Raw genomic sequence first — 25,564 nt, 5'->3', positions numbered from 1 at the left:
ATGCCTATTTTTGCCTTTTGTTTTTTTTTTAGTTAACCATCAAGGTTATACCTAAACTCTCAGTTCAGCAAAATACTTTCAACCTTAATTTGCGCACCTCATAATTGTAGTTTAACATGAAATAATTTTGTGTTACTGATATCTTTATATAAAAATTTAAAAAAAACAATCTTACAATTTATTTTTCTCACTTGGGAAAAGATCATTATTAAATTGAACTGAAATTACATGCACTTTTTAAAGAACTGCTTCTTTACAACTACTTCTTTGGTAAACGGATATTAATCAAATTTAAAGAGAAAAAATTAAAACTCATTTTTAAGCTTCGTGATAATATTTTGTTTATTATTCGATAAATATTATAATTATTCAAAAACCTTTAAATAAATAGTTGACGAGTGTACATACCTCAGGTATTTTATATTATAGTAAAAGAATACAATGATTCCACCCATAATTAAGCCAAAAATTATATAAATATTTAATAAAGTACAATATTTAATTTTTTTATTAAAATATTACTTGGTACATACCAGTATTTCTTAAAATCAACAGTATTTATATGGTATTTGAGTGACTAAGACTATGTTTGAATATGATGTGGAATGCATCGAATTACCATCACAATAGATTTAAAACAATAGTGGTATTAACCAAGTAAAACGTAAGTAAATATATATGGATATTACCAATTAATGAAACAACTATATCATACACCTACTACTATTTTGTTTTAAATTATTCAAGCATAACAGAAATTCACGAGTAACATAGAAATCAAAGTGACTTATGTAAATGGATTTTCGACATTTTTAATTGGTTTTATTGATTTTTATTGGTTTTAAAAAAAGAATTCATAACTAATTTCTTTGAAACGTGATGTCTCATCTGATTTCTTTGTAATATAATCAAACTTTATTAATGACGTTTCATCATTCATACATCTACCTTCTTAAACTCTATTTTATTATTTCGTAAGATTTATATTTAAGTGACATCATCACAAAACCTACACAAAATAATAAAAAAGGAACAAGTTAATATTTTTTAGTTAATGTATCAAATTAAATTAATTAAATTAATAATATAAAAATTAAATTAAATGGTTACATTGATTACAATATTATAATTTAATTTATTGATAATAAAATATATCATATTATAAAATACATCTTCAGATCTTTTCTTGTTTTTAAAATCAACATAATTTTATGTAAAATTTACTGCATGATCTAAATTATTAATTGATGTTTTATAGTGAAAGGCACCTATGCCGTATATAAATAAATAAATTATTGTTTCTTACGAGATACTAGTAATATAATGTACATACATATAATATGTATGGATAATTTTGTAGTTAGATTAAAGCAATTATTACTCCTAAAAAATGTAAGCGATGATAAAATTACAGTAACCCTCCTATAACGTTTATATAGGTTCCGCATTATCGAAGGAAACGTTATAGGAGATTAATGTTTTAAATTGCATTGTTACATTTCAACCAGCGGATATGGCTGAAATGAATAATTATTTAATTAAAATACAATACAAAAAAACATTTTTTTCCAGAACGTTCGCTACGATAACGAGGTAATTATCTCAGCGTTATAGGGGGTTTACTGTACATATATCCCTACTTCATAAAATATTTTATATACCTAGCATTTTTGGTATTCCTTTGAAATAAAACTGTCTTTTTTTTTTAATTTTTAAGTAACTAAAAAATATATAATCAAACGACTATGAAAACCCATAAAAAGCATATTTCTCAATTATATATGTATATCGATATGATGGTAAATTCTTACATATTTTAAACAAGATAATAGAAAATTGCAAATAAATATTTTTTTGTATTCTAGAAATTATATTTTAACAACTAATTTTAGCTCTAATGAAAACCTTAAATAACATATTTCAATAAATACACTTAATAAATAACTTGTGGTATTAATTGTTTCGGTACGAGTCATTTATCGCTCTTATTATCAGTCAAGAAGTGAAATCGTGGGAATGCTGGCTTCAGTCGAGTTTGTTGAGGAAGGGGGCTATGGACCCGACATCTTCGCAGTCAGGTATGATTTTGCCCTTAAACTTGAGGCAAGCATCGGCACACAGTTGTCCCTCGAACCACGGTCCATACATCTTCTTGCATTGGGCACAATTGCGAATACAGACTCCGAGAAGATCGTATCCTGCTGGATTCAAGAGAAAAAATACGTGAAACGCTGCACATTGTATTGTAATACATATCAATTATTGTAAATTATAACTAACTAAACATCAAGCCTTCTACCGAAGGGAAAATATGACGTCACCCCAATCTTTATTTGCAAACAATCTTAGCCTTTTCCACATTATTCACACCCTTGACCTATCTCCTTTCAAGTATTTGAAATACTTGATCATGCCAAGTTTACCTCGATTTTCTTCTGCTCATTTTACCAACCACATTCGCCTAATATATTTATTTATTTTACTGCTATTACTTCACTCACCGTGGAGTGAATAATCCAATGTCTGATATAACATAAAACATTCAGGAATATTGCATTTTATTATTTTTTTATTTTAAATAAGATAAAATGCTAGTCTTTTTATTATAAGTCTAAAGAATCTCAATGAGGTATACGAAAATTGAATTCACTTCCCTAATTTTGATTTTTCAAAATTTATTTTGTTGTGAATACTTTGTCCAACCCTACCTTTAAATGATTTCCTTACATTCGAGCTTTTGAATATTTGTTTGAAAAGTAGTGTATATTTTTGTTTTGTTTTACCTATTGCCGGAGATGCATCCGCAAAGTCCTGAGCCAGAATTGCCAAAACAGTCAGGGTCATCACAGAGAAGATCAGACAACGATAGTTGCAAGATGGCATAATTCTAAAAAAATATTATAAAACAATAAGTATTCAACCTAATTGAGTCAAAAGAGGAAAAATATTAAGCATATTAAACATATTTATTAACATTAGTCTAGTCTTTCTAATCTAGTCTAATCTAATCGCTCTATCTAATTCGCATATTAAATAGATCTAATAAGATTAGTATTAGCATATTAAACATACCAAATAAGATCTATAGAATTAGTCATTTATTTATTTACTGCATCAAATATGTAAGTGGCAATTTATTGATCACCGTATTATATTACACAGCATAATGCAATATTATTAGGATTGGGGAAAAAGGTTCATAAATATAAACTTTTTCGAACTTATTTCACAAAAGTCGTCTGGTGAAAATATGGTAAATCGCAGTTTAACCTACAATTTAAATAAGGCAATGAAAGCTTTGGTTTACCATACTTTACACATAGTGTACTGGACTCAGGAATTTCAGATTTGAAAAAAATAGGACTTCGAAATGTGGTGTTCACGACGAATACTGTAGATTACATGGACGACCAGATATTGAAATCCTACGAGAGCTGGACATATCAGTCGTTTTGACCACTATTTTCGGAGTTAGATCCTTCAACTTCTCGGAAACATTTTCATAAAAAGCCCTGATGGATATATATATATATATATATATATTTTTAATTGTTATTAACCCCCCACATCCCTGCGGAGCAGCAGTAGAACCGTTCCTACTGAAAGATCCCCACAGACGACCCATAACTGGGACCAGCCATGTGATCCTTTCTAAATTAAGGATAATTTTAGTGAGAGAATAATTAATTACGTGAACAAAACAATTTTTCGCTTAACGAATTAAAACTGATAAATATTTTTCCGTGGATGGAGCACTGTTTTGACAAACTTTTTTTCTGAGAAAAACTTCAATTAAACAAAGATGAGACAACAATTTCACTTTCAACCACCGACTGATGTCTCTCTTGATGTGAAATTTCTAGCCAAATAATATAATGCTCAATCTTTTATACCAAACATAGTCCGCGACTGTCCTTCGGATGCTATTTTATGTGTGTATATTACGCAGTAGGTATTGCCTCTGTTTTCTGTTGTAGGAAACGATCGCAAGATTTAAAAATCTCCATTTATCCTATAACAGTTCCACCTGACGGATATTCCAGTACCGGCGTTATACATTATTTTATTTATTTATTTTTATTAGAGAATTAAACAGACTTTTCCCTTAAATACGAACCTAGAATGGGGTGACCAAGTGAATATTCCTATACCAGAGATAATGCTTTTACGTTATTTTTAATTTTTTTCAAAGAGAAATATTTGTGTTTTTATTATTGACAAAAATACTTCAATTTCATCATATTTGTGTGAGCCTAGGCACTAACCACGGGACCACAACCGGGACACGAATTGAGAGACAAAGCTTTTTACTCGTCATTCAGCATATCTCAACAAACAAAAAAAATTGATTTCTTATAAAATGTTGAACATTTAAAAAATTACAATTTTTGTTTTTGGTAAAGTGAAACGGTTCTCACAAACTAATGAAAATAGTATTTTTTGACATCTCGTCAAAGATGAAGAAGAATATGGAAGTCTGGGTATTTACGGGGCTGACGACCGTCATAGGCTGGTTTAAGTGATCACTTTACACACGTGTAACATTCACCAATTCTACCCATTATTGACAACCACACTACTCAAATTCTTGGAAGTTCCATATATATGAACCAATTTAGAAACCTTGTTCTTGAATCACTAGAACTTCACTAGCTGACGGTCGTCAGCCCCGTAAATGCCCAGACTTCCATATTCTTCTTCATCTTTGACGAGATGTCAAAAAATAATTTGAAAATAACTCCTGTAATTGGAGATAATCCAGATTTTGTGAACAAGTATTTGGACACACTCAAAATGTTGTAATGAAAATAGTTTTTATCTATAATTATAGCAAATAGTATCATACAAAGTAGATACACAAATGTAAATAAATTATCATAAGAAATTAAAATGAAATTATCACAAAAAGATTATGATACAAGTTGGCACGTTGACATTTTAGGCATACGACACGTTAAAGCATTTTAAGTTGTATTTACTTTATTTTAAATCGTAGTTTATCAACGAAAAAACTCCTGTTAATTATTATCCTTTTCTTTTTTAATAATAATTAAGCATTTAAACAGGAAAAAAAATGCTCTAGATTTAATGACGATTTGGCCCTGGCTGATATGTGAGAAAATGGTTGTCAAAAAACACAACAAAAAATCGATCGGAAACGGCATGAACCGAGACAGGAAGTAATCTCTACTTAGACCAGTTGGAAGTCAGACCAAAGGTACATATATTATACTCGTATCATATGTAGTGACAGATTGTTGATACCCAATGATCTTGATCTTGTGGAAGGCCTCTGGTCCACCGACCTCCTATCTGAGTGAACGAAATAAAATCACGATTAATTGATTAATTACTCGTTCATTTTAATGAGTTGAGCTGTATAATGCAGCGGTTCATTAAATTGGTATCGGAATATCATTATATTCTTGTTGATTATTGTGGTATCTAGATACTACTGGTAAAGGTTTTTTTATGCGAACTTCGCATTTCATGGCTTGATTTTTACCGAAAGATGCAAAGTGTTATCTTAACTTTGAAATAATAGTTAATTTTAAATAAATTAATTATCCGAAAATTATGTTATTTTATTTAAATATATCCGCTTAAGCTTATTATAAAACACTAAACCCTACAAAACGTGAAGATTTTTAAATATAAGCACATATATATGCGGGACTCTGAGGCCCCCACGTCAGTGGTTACGTGAAATTAAATTCACCTCAGTAGCCAAAGGTTAATAAATATGGAATTCGAAAAATGTTGACGTTATTAGTCAAATTCTAGATCTTTTGTCATTTTGTAAATGTACATATATATTTATTATAAGAATCAAGTTTGTACTACATTTTGACATCTCAACATAGATGAAGAAGAATATGGAAATCTAGGTATTTACAAGGCTTATGACCTGTCTGTGCATCCGCCTCCGTAGTGTAATGGTCAGCACGCCGGGCTACCGTACTGGAGGTCCCGGGTTCGATTCCCAGGGGGGGGGGTTAAATAGATATAAGTGATTTTTTCACTCTGATATTTATTCAATATTACCTTAGACTGGAGCTGGAGCGAAGAGCTGATCACCTTTCTTTCTTGTGTTAACGATAATGATAACACTGCGTATATATGATACAGTGCCCTATTCACCATTGGGGTGCGGAAAAGGGTTTGAAGAAGAAGTGAATAAGCCCTAAATACCCAGACTTCCTTATTCTTCTATGAGATGTCTAAATGTAAAAATAACTACTAAATGTAAAATATGTCCGCCTCCGTAGTGTAATGGTCAGCACGCTCGGCTACCGTTCTGGAGGTCCCGGGTTCGATTCCCAAGGGGGGTAAAATAAATATAAGTGATATTTTTACTGTAATGTTTATTCAATATTACCATGGACTGGTACCTGAAGCGGAGGGCTGATCACCCTTCCTTCATGTGTAAAAGATCAAGATAACACTGCGTTTATATGACACAGTGCCCTATGCACCATTGGGGTGCGGATAAGGGTTTTATTATTATTATTATTATTGAATGTAAAATATACATATAATACAAATGTTAAATCACTACCAACACAGATTTTTGTACAAGTATTTGGACACACTCAAAATGTGGTGAAGTTTGTATTACATTAACTACAATTTACAGCACACGAGCCGAAAAACTTAAATTTTGGAAATTGTATAAACAAGACATACGAAAATAAAAATAGTGCCTAAAATACATATTTGATAAATTTAAATTTAAATGTTTTTTCCCGCCTCTATAGTGTAGTGGTTACCGCGTTTGGCTACCATGACTTAAAGTTCCGAGTTCGATTCCCAGAGGAATAAAAATAAATGTACTTTATTACTTATATTATTTGTGGTAATACTAAAGCACACTTGATAAATCATTTTTATTGTAATATTCATATATATTACGATCATAATAAATTGGAACTAGAATAGAATAGACCGAAGTAATAATAACATTCACAACAATAAAAGCTTACCTGAATTTCTATTGAAGATTAAGAATAAAATATTGACTCTCTATTTCAGTCGAAGGGTTATCTAACAATGATGGGATCTCGTTAGGGATGGTGTTTTTATATGCGCCGGAATATCCGATATTGACATCCTACTAAAAGCCATTAGCTTCATCCCCAAATGAGATAGGAAGTGAAAACACATATAATGATGTTAACAGTAATCGGTATAGAGTAATTTAGGATATTTAATTATCGTAACTGAATTATTATAAGGCACTCTAAATTTAGAAATAAGAGGATGATATCTTTTTTGTGTAACGTATTTACTTAATAGAGTTTTTTTGCTGATAAATACAAAAGTGTCCAATTTCTTTCTACCATAAATTTCTTTGGTTTTAATGTAACGTTATTTTTTTTTTGTTAAGTTAATAAAAATACACTCATATAACACTTTAATGATGATAAACGCAGTCTCAAATCAAATCTATCAAAAAACTTCCTAATCCTAGAAAATATGTTTTTTTGTGATTAATGTTTTTCATGTTTTTATATTAAATGAACATGCAAATATGCATAAATAAATATACAAAAAAAAATCCTCTTTTTAGGTTTTTTGAACTTTATGTTCTGTTTTTTTTATGTGAAATGAAAATAATAATAATAATAATAAAATACATATATTTAGCGTATTATTTTATTTAAAACAAAACATTAAAAATGCATACATAAAAAAATCCTGTTTCAAAATAGCGCTTGGCATAAAATGCGAGAAATAAATACATTAAATTACAATTAAATACAATTGATTAATTATCACTACAAACATTTTTTAATATTCACAAACACATTCAATTATGGTAATTTTTCTCCATTTTCCTCAACGCTTGTTGACGGACTATCCTTTTGATTGCTCTCTAAAGCCTTAAATTTTTCTTCGTATTTTATTTTCAATGTCTGAAAAAAAAGTAATATAATTTTTAGACACTCGCTATATACTACACATAAATTTGACATGAATCTGTTACTGTTAAGTTCTTCGAGGTAACTATTTTAGACGAGCTAATTAATAACATTTTGAGTGTGTCCAAATACTTGTTCACAAAATCTGGGTTATCTCCAATTACAGGAGTTATTTTCATATTATTTTTGACATCTCATCAAAGATGAAGAAGATCAAAGTGATCACTTAAACCAGCCTATGACGGTCGTAAGCCCCGTAAATGCCCAGACTTCCATATTCTTCTTCATCTTTGATGAGATGTCAAAAATAATATGAGCTAATTAATCATGCAAGTAATGTTTAATAGGGTACAAATTAATGTAGTAGTATCATTAATAATTTACAATTGATTATTGATACATACTACTGATAGAAATATTAAATATTGTCTATTGAAAAACGAGATACTGGTAAATCTGACAAACGCATCTTATGTCATATTTCGTTATTTTTTTAAAATTACCATTGATATCTTGATCGAGAATCATTAAGAAATAATCGTAGATTTTATTTATCGTTTCGGCATTAACTTTGTGGTAAGACATGTTACAATAATTAAAGAAAACACTTCGTTTTATACCACTTGAGTTTTATTATAGACTACATGTTTCAGAAGCTAAACTTCCATCAATCAGGTCTGTATAATAACTATACAGACCTGATTGATGGAAGTTTAGCTTCTGAAACATGTAGTCTATAATAAAACTCAAGTGGTATAAAACGAAGTGTTTTCTTTAATTATTGTAATCGTAGATTTATTGTAATAAATAGATAATCTCTATAACCAAAACAATAATTAGGTTTGAAACATTTAACTTTTTCCAAATATTTCTATCACAATTTTACTTTTATACAGATTCGTGACAAGCAAGTAACTGTAAAATAAATAAATTATTCATTGTTCTACTTTTGTACAAGTAGATAACAGAAAAGGTTTATAGTTCTTTAGTCTTCAATTTTTTTTTTAAACTTATCAAATGAGGTTGCAGAACTAAAATCACTCACAAACGAGTGGGGGCTGATAAAAAATAAAAACAAGAAAATTGCGTTTGCTTCGGATTTTTTTGCACGTAAGATATTGTTGATAATTAATATTGTTGAAAATATTATTTATATCTAATTTTTTGCATCCAAGAGTTTTTGCATCCATTCCTTGGAATGTGAACGACATTTTACGACCGACCATCGATCTTTGTCCACATGTTAAGAAAAATGCAATGAGATGCTTTGAAAAGGTCTTACAAAATCTTGTCAAATGGAAATGTTCCATAAATGTATGATTGTATGTACCATAAATGTTTATCTCAAAAACTTTGTTTATCTTAATGTCTATCTTAAATTCTTCAGTCATCAGAATGTAATGTTAAATTTATATTATACATTTCTTCACAAAAAGCAACTAAAATGAATTAAAAATTATAATATTTCTACGTACCTTGAATAGTTCCATTTGTTTTAAATATTCCTTCTTTAATTCTTCATTTACTTTAGTTCCAGTATCCATTTTCTTTATTATCAAATTATGGCGATCCTTTTCTGCTTGTATTTTCATATCCATACATTGCAATCGTTCCTAAACATTTATTTTACAATAGTTTTATTTTTGTATTAATTAAAGTGAAAATAGATTTCAAAATCCACGGTGTGGGATAAAAAAATATTTAACAAAAAAAACATTAATTGATTCGGTAGGCACTTTGTGGTAGTATCTTTCCATTTTTAATTTAAATTTTACCTAGTACACAACACTTTTTCTTAAAATATACTGTGACATGCATTCCGCATCTTTTTCATATATCGAAAATGAAACTACATAACAACAATAAATTGGGCATAACGTATAAGAATTTACATGCGTACATATTACCTAGATAGATAGATATTAATATATAATAGCAGACCCCACGTGCTGTCATACAAGGAGATTTTTAAATCCCTTTGAATGTGTCGTTGGTACATATGACGTATGATACGTTAAATCCGATATTCCTCGTTAGTGAATCACTAACGGTGAAATTGGCTTAAACAAATAGGCATTTTCATTTTGTTTCTCTATTTCGTAATGCCTGTAGCTGGGAAAATATTATCTATTTCTAATGGAATCCATCCCCATAGGCATTTTGTTATTTTATTCTCTTATTACTTTTCGCTCTGTGAATCATTTTTGCTTAGTGTTTTTGCTAAAAAAACGGATATATTGTCCTTTTTTATTCAACTAGAGTGTATATAGTACACTTTAAATTCCGCAGTTTATATGGGAAATATAGTGATATACGAAATTTAAATAGGAATACATGAGATCGGATGGGGTCAGGACCATCAAGGCGCTGTTTAGAGCTGTCCAAGATAAGGACAATTACTCTCAAGTCGACTTCAGGGGGACCCGACATAATACGCACAGAAGAAGATATTAGAAAAATGTTTACCTGCAAATGGACGACTTCCATATTTCTAATATTCAATAAATCTTTTGTGCAGCTGACTACATCCTTTAAAGAAGTAACTTGAGATGTCAACGCTTCAATCTGTAATTCTTGATTTTTAATCATCTTTGTCTTGTCAAAAATCATCCCGCGCGCCTTTGTTAAGAGCTAGAAATAACATAATTTTATTAATCATGCGCAAAATATGAAGTATATGATTGACATTGGTTCATATTTAGACACTGTCCCTTTTTGCAATACTTTTAACGTGATTTTTCAAATATTGTTTTTTAATTCACACTATATTATATACTATATATTTTCACGTCCATACGCTTTTAGACGTGAAAACGTATACGATATGTGTTTATGTATGTATATATATATATATATATATATATATATATATATATATATATATATATATATATATATATATATATATATATATATATATATATATATATATATATATATATATATATATATATATATATATATATATATATATATATATATATATATATATATATATATATATATATATATATATATATATATATATATATATATATATATATATATATATATATATATATATATATATATATATCCGCCACCGTAATGGTCAGCACACTTGACTACCGTACTGGAGGTCCCGAGTTTGATCCTAGGGGTTACCATAAATTCATATATTTTGGTCATTAGAATGTAATTATTACTTAAACTTGCCGATGTAGGACGACCTCCCGCTATGCTGAACAATATCACGCCGGATATTGATCTGTTCCACGTGTCAGAGGGGGTATTCCGAAACGGGATTCTTCTACATCTTTAACGAGAGTCTTCTCGCTTACTTTTTAATTTATGTTTTTAATGTTCAAATGTTAGCTTGTAATGTATATTTTAATTATTGTTGAATAAATTGAAATTTAGTATGCTTTATATTTATTTTAAGTGCCCTTTGGCGCTGTGTTAAAGTATTAAGTTTTATTCCAAATGTAATCTTACCTCCTCGTGTTGTTTCTTAATTTTCGCGACCACGTCCTTATTTTTTCCATTCGGCTTACTTAACACAGCCTTCAGTTCTGCTTCTAATGATTTTAAATTCGCCTTTAAAATTTCATTTTCCTCACATTTCAGCTGAAATAAGTCGATAGAAACAACCATTTTAAAAAGTTAACTTTTAAATGTAAAAAAATAAAACAAAAACCTTTAAATTTTAACATTTAACAACCTGTCGAAATTTATGATTAGGTACTTTTAAATCCTGTCCTTAGATAACGTCATAAGGCTTAAACCAAACTAACATAATATAAATATATCAAAATGTATTTTACATCTTTTTTTATTTATCAATAAATGTCTGTTTAACCATCTAAAAACCGTAACTACAAAAACATCCATTGTTTACATCAGTGGTAACCAACTTTTGAAAGAAAAGAGCGGGATGAATTTTTTTAAACCAGTTATAGACCAGTTGATAAATAATTTCTTATTCCAATTAGAATTTATATGCTCGTATGCTTATTTTATATAAAAAAATAATATAATGTAGGAACATCATATGTATATTTACAGCTTATAAAATAAGAAATAAAACAATAATAATAATAACTTAACAATAATAGAGGCCTTCCGATTATTTATACGCGGAAATCGTCAATTTTCGGAGGGCCGGATGAAAATATTTACCGGGCCGAATCTGGCCCGTAGGCCGTATGTTGTTGACCACTGGTTTACATGGATGATTGTTGTTGACCACTGGTTTACATGGTTGTTTGAAATGGATTTTTATTTCTGGGAAGTTAATCATCCTTCTGATATTTTTCTTACCTTCAATTTTATTTCTGCGGCTTTCAATTTAATGTCATCCTTCTGTTGTTCCTCGAGTTGTGCAATTTTATCAAGCAAAGCCTTTTCTCTGATCTTCCATTCTTCCTACAAAAGAGGTATAATGAAATTAATCATGTGTTCACATTGATTCCTAGTTATAATGTCGTGTCTGATATATAATATAGTGGACACGACATTATCATATGTAATATAGTGGACACGACATTATCTCGGGATCTTAGAATTTTAGGATCCAGGAGGTTTTTCACGTTGCTCCCTATACTAGAAGCTCTTAACTATTATAAATTAACAGGTAGAAAATTCTCATTCAAGTATTTTAACATAAAAATCAAAACGTTAACAGCGGAGAAAAAATATATTGGACACGACATTATATGGGTGAGATGTTGTATTTCATTTGAACAATATTCAAACACATACCCATTTTCAAATTTATTTGAATTTTTAAAAAAGATATAAATTTAAACGTTATTCAAAATATCGGCAATGATAAAACGTAGCTACGTCCACATAATTTTTTATTTTTATTTTTAAATAATTGAAAATCACAAACAGAATGGTCCACAGGGACATCTTTTAATACGAGGTCCTCTACATAAGTGTATGTTAATTATATATATATATATATATATATATATATATATATATATATATATATATATATATATATATATATATATATATATATATATATATGTGTGTATATATATATATATATATATATATATATATATATATATATATATAAATATATATATATATATATATATATATATATAGTTCTGATTAGTAATGATAAAAATTATATACAAGAGTAGTTTAATCTAAATATTCCTTACCTCCGTCTTTTTAGGTTGTTCAGCATTCGCAACTTCGGCTACTTTAGGTGCCTCCTGGAAAAAAAATGTATTAAATTAATATTGTTTGGATTTAATATTATTTACACAAAAATCTTAAAATATTAGCTTTACCTGTGCTTTTGGTTTATCTTTCTTTACGACGGATTCCTGCAAAGCATCTAAAAGCGCGTGCATAACACTTTGAATCCCATCTTTCGAAGCATCTGGCATAGTGGGAATGGGTTCAACGACAGTATCATCATTAAATATTAAATTGGCAAGATCAATATTCCCGGTCAACGACTCGATTATTTTTTCTACGTCATCTTGAAGATTTCCATTGACATTCAACTTATCAAGCGCCGCGTCCAATGCATCTGTTCTGTCCGTTTTCTTTTGTTCATTTTCCTTTGGTTTTGCATCTTTTGCCCCAGATTGCACTAATGCATCCGATTGGATAGCATTTTCTAAATCTTTACTCACGTCACTTTTAGCCTGCTCCATGGTTCCTAAAATAAAAAGTCATAATATTATTTAGATAGTCTTCCAGAGAATGAATTCATTGTTTAATTTTAGAAAGTAAAAAAGATAAAAAAGGATTGAAGTGATTCCTGGAAATGTGAATGGCAAAACTAAAAACAAAAGTGTCTACTCGTATGTATTCATCAACTTAAAATGTGCACATGTATCTTCAAATCATCACAGTAACATGATATTTAACGCGTAAATATGTTATGAATTGAAAACTTAATTATCGTTTATACATTCAGGAGATAAAAAGGTACAACCAATTATCAATACGTTATTTGATTGTTAGTTTAAATTGTTTTAAAGCAAAACTAACCAATGATTCTCACAAAACACAACGCTCTTAGGAAACGTCTTTGGGAAGATACTATTTTTAAACCAGTGCTTGGCCGTATTTTTAGAATATAATAATGTGTTCGTACACAACATTAATGTGCGATGTGTGAAAAGCTTGCTTATAAAAATGCAATCGATCCCAAAAAAAAAACAATTTACTAACATTTAATTTAAAACTCCTACCCATAAGAAACGTATTTTGTAAGCAGGGCAAGCCTTATATAAAGAAAAACTAATGATACTTACGACGGAATTTCATATAAAATACAAACACATATACACAGATAAATATTTTGATTACTTTTTCTTCTTCTTATATAAGATCTGAAGATCTGTTTTTTCAAGAAAGTGATTCCTCCTGTGATGTTGACGCTCAACTATCTTTTCATCTCTTTGGTGGTCTTTCGGGAAGGCGGTAACCCGGTGGTATCTCGTTAGCCGCAATGTATGAGATTCTTGATTCATCCATCCTGTTGACACGGTATATATTTTTTACGTAAAGAGAAACTCCCAATTAGAATTGTAAACTTAAAAAAAAACATGAATGCTACTTTTTATTTACTTGCCATTTCGAGTAAATAATAAATCTTCTCGTGTTCTTGTTTTCAACTAAAATACCTTTATTTCAAAGCTTCGGGTTCGGTATCGCACAAAAATGAAAGAATGAATAGTATTTTGCTTGTTAAATTTTACTTTACTACCTTATGCTAGTCAATTTTAATTTCTAAGCATTGAGTTGAATCATTAGTCACAAATGGTTTGCAAACAAAGGGTCTACCTAAATCTCCTCATGCCATTTTTTTCATCCATTTTATATTTGTATATACCATGTAACCCGTATACAAAAATCTCAATTCATACTACATATTTTAGAAGGTAGGAACTTTAAAATGAATGTGTTCGGTATTCTGAAATTGGTTATGATCACATTTGTTTATTTGTCTATGGGACATATGTCAAAGTTCTTCTTCCCTTTCGCGTTTTTGAGTATTGGTTAGGTTTACGTAAAATTAAATAATTCGAGTATAATACACACTTATTCGATTAACTCATACAGTAAGTGAAAACATATAAATGAACCTATATTCCAATAGATATTTAAAGTCATTTTAAATCTATGTATTATTTCGTTGAAGATAATATTTTGATCTTAGATTTATCGGATATTTTAAGGTTACGGTTGATCAATAAAGGTATTATCAAGTAAATTAATCAGATTTCCTTTTCTTTATCTCAATTTTATAATTTAGAAACCTTGATAGAGCTACGTAAATCGTTAAAGTTTCAGTTATGTGAAATGTCATTGTTTTATTTAATGATTTCAGTAAACTTAAAAATATTACATCATGGATGAATACTCGCGAGAACCCTGTCCATGGAGAATTATGGATGATTGTGGCGGTGCTTTCCTTATGGGTGCTATCGGCGGAGGTGTCTTCCATTCCATTAAAGGATTCAGAAATGCTCCATCTGGATTCAGCAGAAGACTGGTAATTATTTGTACCGTATTAGGAAAGAGAATTAGGTAAAATTATGACTATTAACATTAAACAATTTATATTCTTGTACATCTCAAAGTTTAATTGGTAAGAGTACATAATACATACATAACTACTAATTAAGGACAGGACTAACAAGTCATGTAACATTTCCAAACGGCACAATTCATTTGGTCACAAATCACATTTCCGATACTTTGTGGCCATATCAGCCACCAACGTGACCCAAAATAAGAAATTATTGCATGATTGTTTTCGCATGGTTTTTACCACAGCAGACAAATTGGGATTTGCACGACACGCCATGACACCCGCACTGTTATATTTTGTATTTCGATATTATTCAACTTGAATTTTTGTATTATTTTGTCTTAGTTGGTGAGCTTCTTATGCCCACACGAAAATCGTAATTTGATTAACTAACCCTGTGATGGAACAAACTGATCTCTTCTCCCTCTTACTCCTGATTACTAAGGGTTGTGACCTTTGTCGAAGCAATGACTCTTCTTCAGTAATCTGTTGACTGCACTGCACGTAGTGCTCCAACCACCGAGGTGCCTGCTTCTGTATTAACTCGATCAGTCCATCGTGTGGGGATCTTCCTGTCCCTCTTTTCCTCCCAGGCTACCAATCGCAACCAATTCCAGGCTATCCTCATTTCCTCGCACAATGTTTCCAAAGAACTGAAGAATCCATCGTGTACAGACACTGGCCAGAGTCAACCCATCCAAGTGTAACTCCTGACGAATGGACTCATTGATGCGTCTAACTGTCCATGGTATTCGAAGATTTGGGATTCGCCTCCATCACCACATTTCAAATGTGTCAATTTTTCTTCTTTCTGCTCCTTTTATGGTCCATGTTTCAGCAGCATATAGAAAATGGAATGAACCAAACTCCTGACAAGTTTTATCCTTGTGCTGCTACCCACACCCCGTTTTTTTTAGATTTCGTCTAGCATTGCACTTTTGGCAATTGTGATACGACATCAAATCCAACAAACTTATGCTGGGATATAATATATTTAATTTAACTTTTATGTTAAAAATCATTGACATTTTTTGCTGAATAACCGATCATTAACATTGTACATGGACATTATTATGTGGTAAATTTACCAATGAATAATCAATTGTAAAATATGTTACTTGTTCCATTTCTCTTAAGGGCGCTTGTACACTACACGGAATTTTACTATCCGGCAATTAATAATAAAGTTAGATCGAGTTTGCGCGCACCGTGATAACGCACCGATCGAGCACACCAAAGAGCGAAGATAGACGGACACAGAAGCACAAGCCAATCATCTGTTTTATCATGCTAACCGGACTGCCGGACAGTAAAATTCCGTGTAGTGCACAAGCGCTCTAAAGGTTTTGTTTTTGTATGGTACTTGTAGCTCTTTGCTTAATTCTTTCATTCTTACAGGCAGGCAGTGTTACAGCAATAAAGCACAGGTCTCCAATAATAGCCGGCAACTTCGCAGTATGGGGGGGCATGTTCTCTACAATAGACTGCACTCTTGTTCACATTAGAAAGAAAGAGGATCCGTGGAACTCCATTATGAGCGGAGCACTGACTGGAGGAATACTAGCTGCTCGAAATGGTGAGTACTGTTTTTTATCTAATTACATAAATGGTAATACCGGAAAGACAGAAGAAAGGAAAGAAAGAAAGAAAGGGGTGTGAGTAACAACACATATCCCTATATATTTACCATACTCTAAATCCAATATTACTCAATGAGTGATAATACCTATTGTGGATTGACTACTTTTTGCATGACTATCTATCCTTGTTTACATTATGTGATTGATCTATACTTTTTATGCTAAATTGTAAATTGACCATCATGATTGTAGCATAGTGATGAATGTGCAATAAATAAATGCAAATTTGGGTTTGTACATTTAAAAGGTAAAAAATGAAACCCGTCTTACGGTGCCAATTATAATTTACCTGCTATTCTGGAAACTTTTGAAAAATCATATTATTTTCATATAGACATGTTCAATGATGGCAATTAGATTTTTTAAATATATACAATTTATTGACTTGTTTATTTTTTCTCCTTTAGGTGTCCCGGCGATGGCAGGAAGTGCAATTGTTGGAGGAGTTCTTCTAGCCTTAATCGAAGGAATCGGCATACTTTTCTCAAGAATGACGGCAGAACAATTTAAACCTCAGGCACCGGTATTTGAAGATCCATCAGCACTCGGATCCGCAGGACTCGGTTCACCGCAATAGATTATGTATTTAGTTCCTATACATTCGAGTTATTTTATGATTGCCGACAAATGGCTACATAAATGATACATTTGTCAATGTTAGACATTTCTCTTTCTGACACCATATAATTAATATACATAAAAGTTTTTTTTCTGTAGATTTTATTTGTAAATAGCCATTCAGAAACGTGTAACAAAAAGTTATCTTCTAAAATTGTTGCATATTTACATATATTACTTATTCCATTCACAATTTAGATAGAATCTGACTGTTTATTTGTCTCTTCACTATTTTAAAATCACAAGTCTTTCTTTGAAGAATTTATTTTACTAAAAAATATGCATCAATTCTTTTTGGTTAACTGGCAAAAATAAGTATGGTGTAAACATAAAATATTGATTAATTGTATTTGGAAAAGAATTGTTAAGAAATAAGAATGTTATAATATTGTTTTCTTTAATTGTAAAAGTATGTATGATATAGCTTACAAATATTATGTTAAATGTGTATTTTTTAGAATAAAATTGTTTTCCGTAAGTATCTTATTATTATTTTAATTCTGTCCCTTTTTTAACCCATTTTTTTCTGGACCTAAAATATGTATTTAAAATTATATTTATCACATTTATTTTAAGTGGTTAACTAAATAAAAACAAACATGTATGAAGCTTTTATGGGAGAAAAACTTTATATGTATTAAGCTTTTATTTACATACTTACGCTGATTTACGAAGATTGACTTACATTAAAGATCTATGGAACGTAGTGCCTTTGAGGTTGTATTTTTACAAAAATGGCGCTATATAAACTATCCAATACTATTACAAGTAATTCGCATAACAAGCAAAAATACAAGTGAAAAAGTTGCTCCTTTAACAAGCGATATTTCGCATAACGAGTAAAAGAGGAAGGGCGTGTCCCTTTTTCTCGGCATTTACTTGTAAACCGGGACTTTCCCGGCTTGGGAAGGAGTTACCAAGAGGACCCTCACTTCCGCTTGGAAAAACTTTGACCAGAGAGTGCTGTCAAATGTGATTTTGAAACAGTAACTGTGGAGTCTGCAGTGAACGAAATTGTGTTATTAGTCAATATCATGAGACTCGAGGTGGATAACAACGATATTGAAAAGCTTGTGAAAGAGTACAGCCAAGAGCTGATGACCAAAGAGCTTATGGAGTTGCATCGTGTTTCACAGCAATAACTTATAAAGAAGAGTTTGTTAATGGAGGAGGAGAAAGTAGCAGAGCAACAACTTCTAGCACAATAAGAAAAATGCTGAATGTATGGGAAACTGTTGCATTATACATTAAAAAGCATCACCGTAATAAGAAGGTGGCTAGCAATGATAATGCTGTGATACATTTTCGCCAAATTTTGAAACGTCGGTAAAAACAAATGTCTTAAAACAGTTTTCTTGTTAAAAGGGATTAATTATTTGTCGTAAACTCATATTTTTGTTCAGGTTTTTTTTTTCAAATCTTAATTATATTCCAAGTTTTTGACACTACTTAACAATTTATAAGTAATTTTATTTGAACTAACGTTAAAAAAAATAAAATCCAAAATTTAATTTTCTTTCGGCCTGGAAAGCATTATCGTATTTTACATTGATTTCTATGGAAAAATGTTTCGCTTAATAAATGAGATGCTGAAACGAATTAAACTCGTTATGAGGGGTTCCACTATATTATTATTATTATATCTTGGGGTATTGTAGTCCAATATGTAATATACGGAGTATATTATGTCTAAAGGGAATTCATCCATTGTTGTCAGGCAGTTTTTTCATCAACCCTGACCCTAATTGTACCCAGACACTGCCGCCCGACACTTAGTATACTAATCACAAGCAACCCCAAACCCAAATCCGATCAATACCATGTTTTTTGGCATCTCTCGCGTTCTACCAAAAGTAAGCAAATAGAACGCTTATAAGCGTCTCCCGCTCTCTACCAACAATATGTAAAAGACGCTTTTAAGCGTTTCCCACAAAAAATGTGTGCAGCAATGATTACAGAATGAAGTTTTTAAACAGAACTCAAAAAGGTTCGGTTATGTGAAATAAAAATATAGATTTTTATTGATATCTCAACATAGATGAAGAAGTATATTGCGATGGGAATGCGAAAGTCTGAACAATTACAGGGCTTGTCATTGGCAGGTTTGAGTGATTATACACTGTAAAAATCACATTACCTAATTCTAATAAAATTTGAAGCCTGAGTAGGGTCATGATAAGCGGTGTTGCATAAGCCGTAGCTAGATTTCACAGTCACTTGGACGTTAGGTTGTTAAATTTTTTTTTTACCTAAATTCTAGAATGTTGCAGCTCACCTAAGAGGATACCTTTTTACAGCATATCATGTTTTTTTTAACCATAAAGAATTAGAATATAATCAAATACGACTGAATGATGGGATCTATTTCGGATCTACCCACCTTCATGATCCATTTATGGACAGCTCTTTTATACATAGTTTTGTTATTTAATGACTTTATAGATAATGGACTAGGTTGTACAACTTTATTGCATAATAATCAAAGTTCTTTTGACCAAAAAAGGTGATAGGTTTTGTTTGACGTGTTTGTGTGTTCAGTAGGATTTCATAGCATCATAAACATCAACATAATTTTTTTTTTTTTTAAATTAACACATCTTATGCGAGAAGTGAGTTTCACAGTCCTCAGTCCGCCAATTGCCGTTTGTAAAAGACTAATCAGAATTACCAATAACTTTACGACTGTAGCAGACTTTTTGATCATTATATTGGGATACTAAAGGTTCATAGTGACATCTGTTGAATTTTCGTTAAAGCTTTATGATAGGTTGGTTTATTATAATGGCTTCGGCTTATTAGGTAATATGTTTTATTAGGTTTAGGTTTATAGCGAATCTGTAAGTCGGTGTACCTCCTTGCCATCATGGAATACCTGATTGCCGCAGTATTGGAGTTGACCAGCAATGCCGCCAGGAACAAGACCAGGATCATCCCACGCAACGACTCATTAGCTCAAACTGCCCCCCCCCCAACATGACCCAAAAGGCCATTTTAGTTGTTAATTTTCCTCTTTTCTACTGAACATCTTGATGACTTTATTTTATTGTATGGCAGCGTAACTGTATTTCATTTTTTAGATTAAAATTTTATGTGTATATTCTTCAAACCCTCATCAGCACTGCATCATATAAACGCAGTAATATCTTAATCGTTAACACATGAAGGAAAAGTGATCACTCCTGCACTTCATGAACCAGTCCAGGGTAATATTGAATAAATATTGGAAGTGAAAAAATCACATATATTTATTTGACCCCTCCCCTCCCTGGGAATCGAACCCGGGACCTCCATTACGGTAGTCGAGCATGCTGACCATTACACTACGAAGGTGGACATCAAATATTCATTTATATTCATACATATTTCCTTTTTTTTAACACTCGGGATACAGCTGATCTCTAGAGTTCGAGACTAAGTTCGGGGAAATCAAATATATAGGAGTCCAATATAATATAGAAGACTATCGAAGGTAAGGTGGAATATAATAACACAAAAGATAAAAAAAAACAAAAGTTTTTTTTAGTTTTTATTTTACTTTACTTATGCTTGTAAATACCTAGTTGGTTTAAAAGTATTGTTACAATAATCAAAATATTTTAAGACAGACATCATATCAAACCGTGATTTTACTCGATTATGTTTAATAAATATGGATTATAAATTTTTTCAACAAAAAACAATATTAAATTGTGATTAAAAACAGTAAGAGCGAATAACTTTTCATACGTCTGCAATTTAATGTTAATAAACTAACAAAAAATATACAGGGGAATTTATTTTCTAAGCTACGGTTAGCATATTTATAAATAATGCTAACGTTTTGCCAAAGAATGTTGTATACTTATCTATTCAGGCGAATGATGTTAACAGTGGAATTATCATGTTTACAGTTTCAAATATGTAAACATATATCAAGATATTTATTTGAAAAAAAAACTTAGAGTAAAATTTAAAATAGTTAACATGTTAGTTCGGTTGAATCATTATAAAATTAATAGAGGACAGAATTAATTTAAAGCTGTCCCACTGCATTCCCAGATCTGACACAGAAGCATCTAGGCTTCCTGACAGACCTTCAAGAGACCTGCAAGAGCAAAGCATTTTTTTTAAAACTAAGTTGCGAAATTTATTGAAAATGTGAAACAAAATTGTATCCGGAGTTTACTGTGAATTTACATTTAAAAGCTTTCAATATCCGTCACTGCTAATCAAAATAAATACACAAGGACAGGATTCCAAGGTGATCATCGTGGAGTCAATTTGCCTAGTTGAATGAAAGTATAAATAAAATTTTATCAAAAGCTAAATGTTGAAGTTGGCGCCACTGCTGTTGAAGATATTTTCTCAGCCTAGCTCACCAAAGTGGCTGTGATATGGTATTACATTACATTTCACATCCACTTTAGCGAATAGGACGAGAGAAAGTAGCCTTTGCAAGGTCACAAAGTCATGGCCGGCATCCGATACATACACCACAGCATCAATGTGACTGTGATCATCAAAACTGGCTGTGATAGCAGTGCGCAAGCTATGACAGATCAGTTTTGACGACATAGTCAGCATTTTATCAATTGGAGTTCGACACGGCAATCTGAAAAGAAAAAATCAATTCTTATCGTGGACAATGTCACCCCTCACTGAGCAATCCGTTTCAACATTGAAAAGTGCTTTGGGTTCATACTTACGCACGGGGTCAAAATAAGCCAAATTTTTAGGAAAAGGTTCCACCACAGTGAAAAATTGGGCGCTAGGAAATTTTAAAGGAAATTTTCATGATAGTCAAATATTTTTTAAAAAAGTTAGGCAAATTTTTTGTTAGTAAAGTAAAAACTTCAAAAACAAACAATAATTTACCGGAAATATATTTTTTTCTACGAAGTGGAGTAATCAAAAAGTAGGAAAAGAAAAATACATCTTCTACATGTCAATTCAGAAAAAAAGGTTGGAAGCTTCTACAATTGCATTTTTTAAGGTCAAAAAACTTAAAAGTTAACCAATGTTTTAATTGAGTGAAATAAGATTGACATGCAAATACATACATTAAGGAAGCAGGCTTTGCTGGAGTCAAACCTTGAACATCCCTGGATACTGGCATCAGATGGGGAAGAAGCTAATGAATACAAAACAGCTAATTAGTGAATGAACCAAAAATTGACAGACTAATCCATAAAGTGGCTAACTGCATCCGGGCTCACTTCACAATAGGGCAGTGTTTCCCAATTAGTGGTACGCGGAGTTGCATCAAGGGGTGTATGTGCAGAAATCTCTTGACTAAAATAATTTAATCAGTAAAAATGTCAACAATGGCCGAAATATATTTTTAATCAGAGTAATCATTACACTGTAATGTGTAACTCGCATCGCCATCGTTAGAACTGTATTTTGATGGCAACAAACGTTTTAAAAAACCTGATTTCATTTTCTATTTATCATTCCGCAATAGGGATACGCTGGTTTGAAGTCATCTTGAAGTGGTACAGGGGAAAAAATATTTGAGAACTACTGCAATAGAATATGCAATTTTTTTTTAAAATTATCTATACAAATTCCACTTAATAGTACAATTATGATATTTTTTACTCTCTTCTCTAAAGATGGGGGGAGCATTACAGACCAAGCCACCAAAATGGTAATGATATCAAATTTCCTCTAGAAAAAATATTTAATATGAAATATTTAAATAATTATTGTTTGAATTAAGACGCATTTTAGACAATTAACAATTTGTTTGTTAATACCTACAGCTAAATGTTGTTAATACCTACAGCTATCAACAAAGTATATCAGTTAATTAAAATTAACTTTATAATTATAAAACGTTCACACAAATGTGATAAAACAAAATGAAACTCATTTAAAGGCGTCAATGCGGAGCTATATAAGGAAGTCCCACAAGTTGTTTATGCTTTTTTTATCGCGAGAAGCTGTTACACAGGGTTCATTAATCCTAAGGCCATGTGTACAGGAAATTTGCGCAAAATTCCAAGTACAATAAAAACATAATTTCTAAGGAAAGATTACTTACGCCCGATGGCATTTTTTCATGTCCATAACGAAGAAGAATCAAAATGCTTCCTGTTTGTACCAAATTATGCGATGTGTAATATCGCCACCTAAGTACGTGATGCGCCCGCATTAGGTTACTGATGAATTTAATAACTAAAACCACCCCTCGTAACACGGAGTCACAAAAAGAGATAGAATTGGAAGAGTAATAACAACTTTTAATAAGATTAACGAAAGAAGAGTGACGCTACGACGAAAACTTCTGTCGTCATTATAATGCGTATTAAAATTTTCTTCCTGGAAATGTTTAACGGTTACGGCACGCGTGTCTCGTGTCGCGCTCGCACCGCGCATCCCTCTCACACTCGTGGCGGGAACATATCTCTCTCTCACGTTAGCGGTAAAATTATCGGAGTAAACACAAGCTGGCGTGAATAATAACTACTATACTTTACGAGTAAACTATTCGATATTTCCGATTTAAACCAAAATTAAACATAGTAACGCGACGTTAGAAGAGTAATTTGGCATAACTAGTACAATAACAACCGAGAAACTTTCGTGGGTGATCAGCGAACGAGCAAACCTAATATGGGAATATGGGCCCCCAACATCCTGGCCAACTCCCTAGCCATAAAAAGCATTATCCTCGATATAAATCGAGCGTTTTGTGCTATGTAGGAAATTATCATTACGAAACTGCAAAATTACAAAGTTTTCACTGGAAATAATAATTATGGAGCAACACATATATTTTTTTTGTAATGTATATTGTCACATGTGGAGAAATGCACCGTTTAAGATGCGATAAAATTAACATTTTCAACTCGAAATCAATAAAAATAATTTAAGTTTACCTGAAGCACCGCGCTACACCCTACAGATACAGAACACCACGGAAAAGGTGCACGCCGAAGATGAGTCGCTTTGGGCGAATGGGCGCGTTAGGGTGGTCAGTAGAAAAAATATAATGCAGGACTAGCACACTTACAAAGCCTAGCCTTGTAAGTTTTCTGAATTCGTTTTTCATTTCGGAATTTATTATTTTCTTTTGGATATGTTTGCGTGTGTTTTGTTAGATTCTCTTTATGCTTATGAAAATCATCGGTCAAAAACAAAGAAATTCATGATCATAATACACGAGGACATAACAAAATACATTAAAAGTACTAAATTTAGAGTAAGATCCAAAATAAATGATCTGAAAAAAACTTTATGGAAAGATATGTACATATATATATATATATATATATATATATATATATATATATATATATATATATATATATATATATATATATATATATAAATGATTAGTCATAATTTCTTATTTTGTTTTTACCTTATGTTTTTTACATTTCCTCATTTGTTTATTTTAAATATGTTTCTTATCTAATTTTTTTCTCTTTTATTTCTTTTAAATATGCTTCTTTTGCCTATTTATTATACATGTTTATAGTTTTTATATTTTGCCATGTAAAAGTTTTGTTTATTTTTTATAAATCTTTTTTGCAACTTTATTATTTGTGTTCTAGTCTTGTTAATCTTAATCTCATGTCCCAAAATGAGAAATAGAAATTGCTCATCGGGAATATTATGTATTTAACTTATGTATGCAATATGTTTTGAAAAATAAAAAAATAAATATAAATAAATAAAAAGTATTTTTTTTATAAATAGCATTTTGGAGAAATCTTTGAGGTTTTATTATTTATAAGAAAACTTCAAGTTCATATTATTTCTGTGACCCTAAACGGCTGTTCGAACTGAGAAACTCTCAAGAGTCCGCTACACTAACTATGGGACCACAACCCGACACAATTTTG

At 31.0% G+C, this 25,564-nt stretch overlaps 4 protein-coding genes across 10 annotated transcripts; 1 reads left to right on the top strand and 3 right to left on the bottom strand.

The window, feature by feature from the left end:
* Positions 1-329: 329 nt before the first annotated feature.
* On the bottom strand, positions 330-7,038 carry Eh (Eclosion hormone). Of its 2 annotated transcripts, none has more exons than XM_088272876.1 (3): positions 6,984-7,038; positions 2,784-2,887; positions 330-2,201 (listed from the first exon to the last, which is right to left on the bottom strand). In XM_088272876.1, the coding sequence occupies exons 2-3, from the start codon at positions 2,881-2,883 to the stop codon at positions 2,026-2,028; spliced, it is 276 nt and encodes a 91-aa protein (XP_088129002.1). In that variant the 5' UTR covers positions 2,884-2,887; positions 6,984-7,038; the 3' UTR covers positions 330-2,025. The 2 variants fall into 2 exon arrangements, with proteins under 2 accessions (XP_088129002.1, XP_088129004.1); XM_088272878.1 differs by having other exon boundaries at positions 330-2,198.
* Positions 7,039-7,642: 604 nt separating this feature from the next.
* On the bottom strand, positions 7,643-14,244 carry LOC148301686 (uncharacterized). Of its 5 annotated transcripts, none has more exons than XM_088272874.1 (8): positions 14,109-14,244; positions 13,214-13,590; positions 13,082-13,135; positions 12,222-12,326; positions 11,397-11,528; positions 10,389-10,553; positions 9,398-9,535; positions 7,643-7,916 (listed from the first exon to the last, which is right to left on the bottom strand). In XM_088272874.1, exons 2-8 carry the CDS (start codon positions 13,583-13,585, stop codon positions 7,815-7,817), a joined length of 1,068 nt encoding a protein of 355 aa, XP_088129000.1. In that variant the 5' UTR covers positions 13,586-13,590; positions 14,109-14,244; the 3' UTR covers positions 7,643-7,814. The 5 variants fall into 5 exon arrangements, with proteins under 5 accessions (XP_088129000.1, XP_088128998.1, XP_088128997.1 ...); XM_088272872.1 differs by having other exon boundaries at positions 14,129-14,244; XM_088272871.1 differs by having other exon boundaries at positions 14,192-14,244.
* Positions 14,245-14,909: 665 nt separating this feature from the next.
* On the top strand, positions 14,910-18,210 carry Tim17b (Translocase of the inner mitochondrial membrane 17b). Its single transcript, XM_088272865.1, has 4 exons — positions 14,910-15,001; positions 15,271-15,435; positions 16,873-17,050; positions 17,522-18,210. Exons 2-4 carry the CDS (start codon positions 15,292-15,294, stop codon positions 17,689-17,691), a joined length of 492 nt encoding a protein of 163 aa, XP_088128991.1. The 5' UTR covers positions 14,910-15,001; positions 15,271-15,291; the 3' UTR covers positions 17,692-18,210.
* A 3,035-nt stretch (positions 18,211-21,245) lies between these two features.
* On the bottom strand, positions 21,246-24,023 carry LOC148301684 (uncharacterized). Of its 2 annotated transcripts, none has more exons than XM_088272884.1 (3): positions 23,758-24,023; positions 22,772-22,842; positions 21,246-22,323 (listed from the first exon to the last, which is right to left on the bottom strand). In XM_088272884.1, exons 1-3 carry the CDS (start codon positions 23,866-23,868, stop codon positions 22,077-22,079), a joined length of 429 nt encoding a protein of 142 aa, XP_088129010.1. In that variant the 5' UTR covers positions 23,869-24,023; the 3' UTR covers positions 21,246-22,076. The 2 variants fall into 2 exon arrangements, with proteins under 2 accessions (XP_088129010.1, XP_088129011.1); XM_088272885.1 differs by having other exon boundaries at positions 21,246-21,816; positions 23,758-23,995.
* Between the last annotated feature and the right edge of the window lie 1,541 nt (positions 24,024-25,564).

This window comes from Brachycentrus maculatus, unplaced genomic scaffold (genome assembly GCF_059751285.1).
Source record: "Brachycentrus maculatus isolate JH-2025_06_01 unplaced genomic scaffold, ASM5975128v1 h1tg000529l, whole genome shotgun sequence".
In the NCBI taxonomy this organism is placed as follows: Eukaryota; Metazoa; Arthropoda; class Insecta; order Trichoptera; family Brachycentridae; genus Brachycentrus; species Brachycentrus maculatus.
This window is presented reverse-complemented; position numbering and strand designations above follow the sequence as displayed.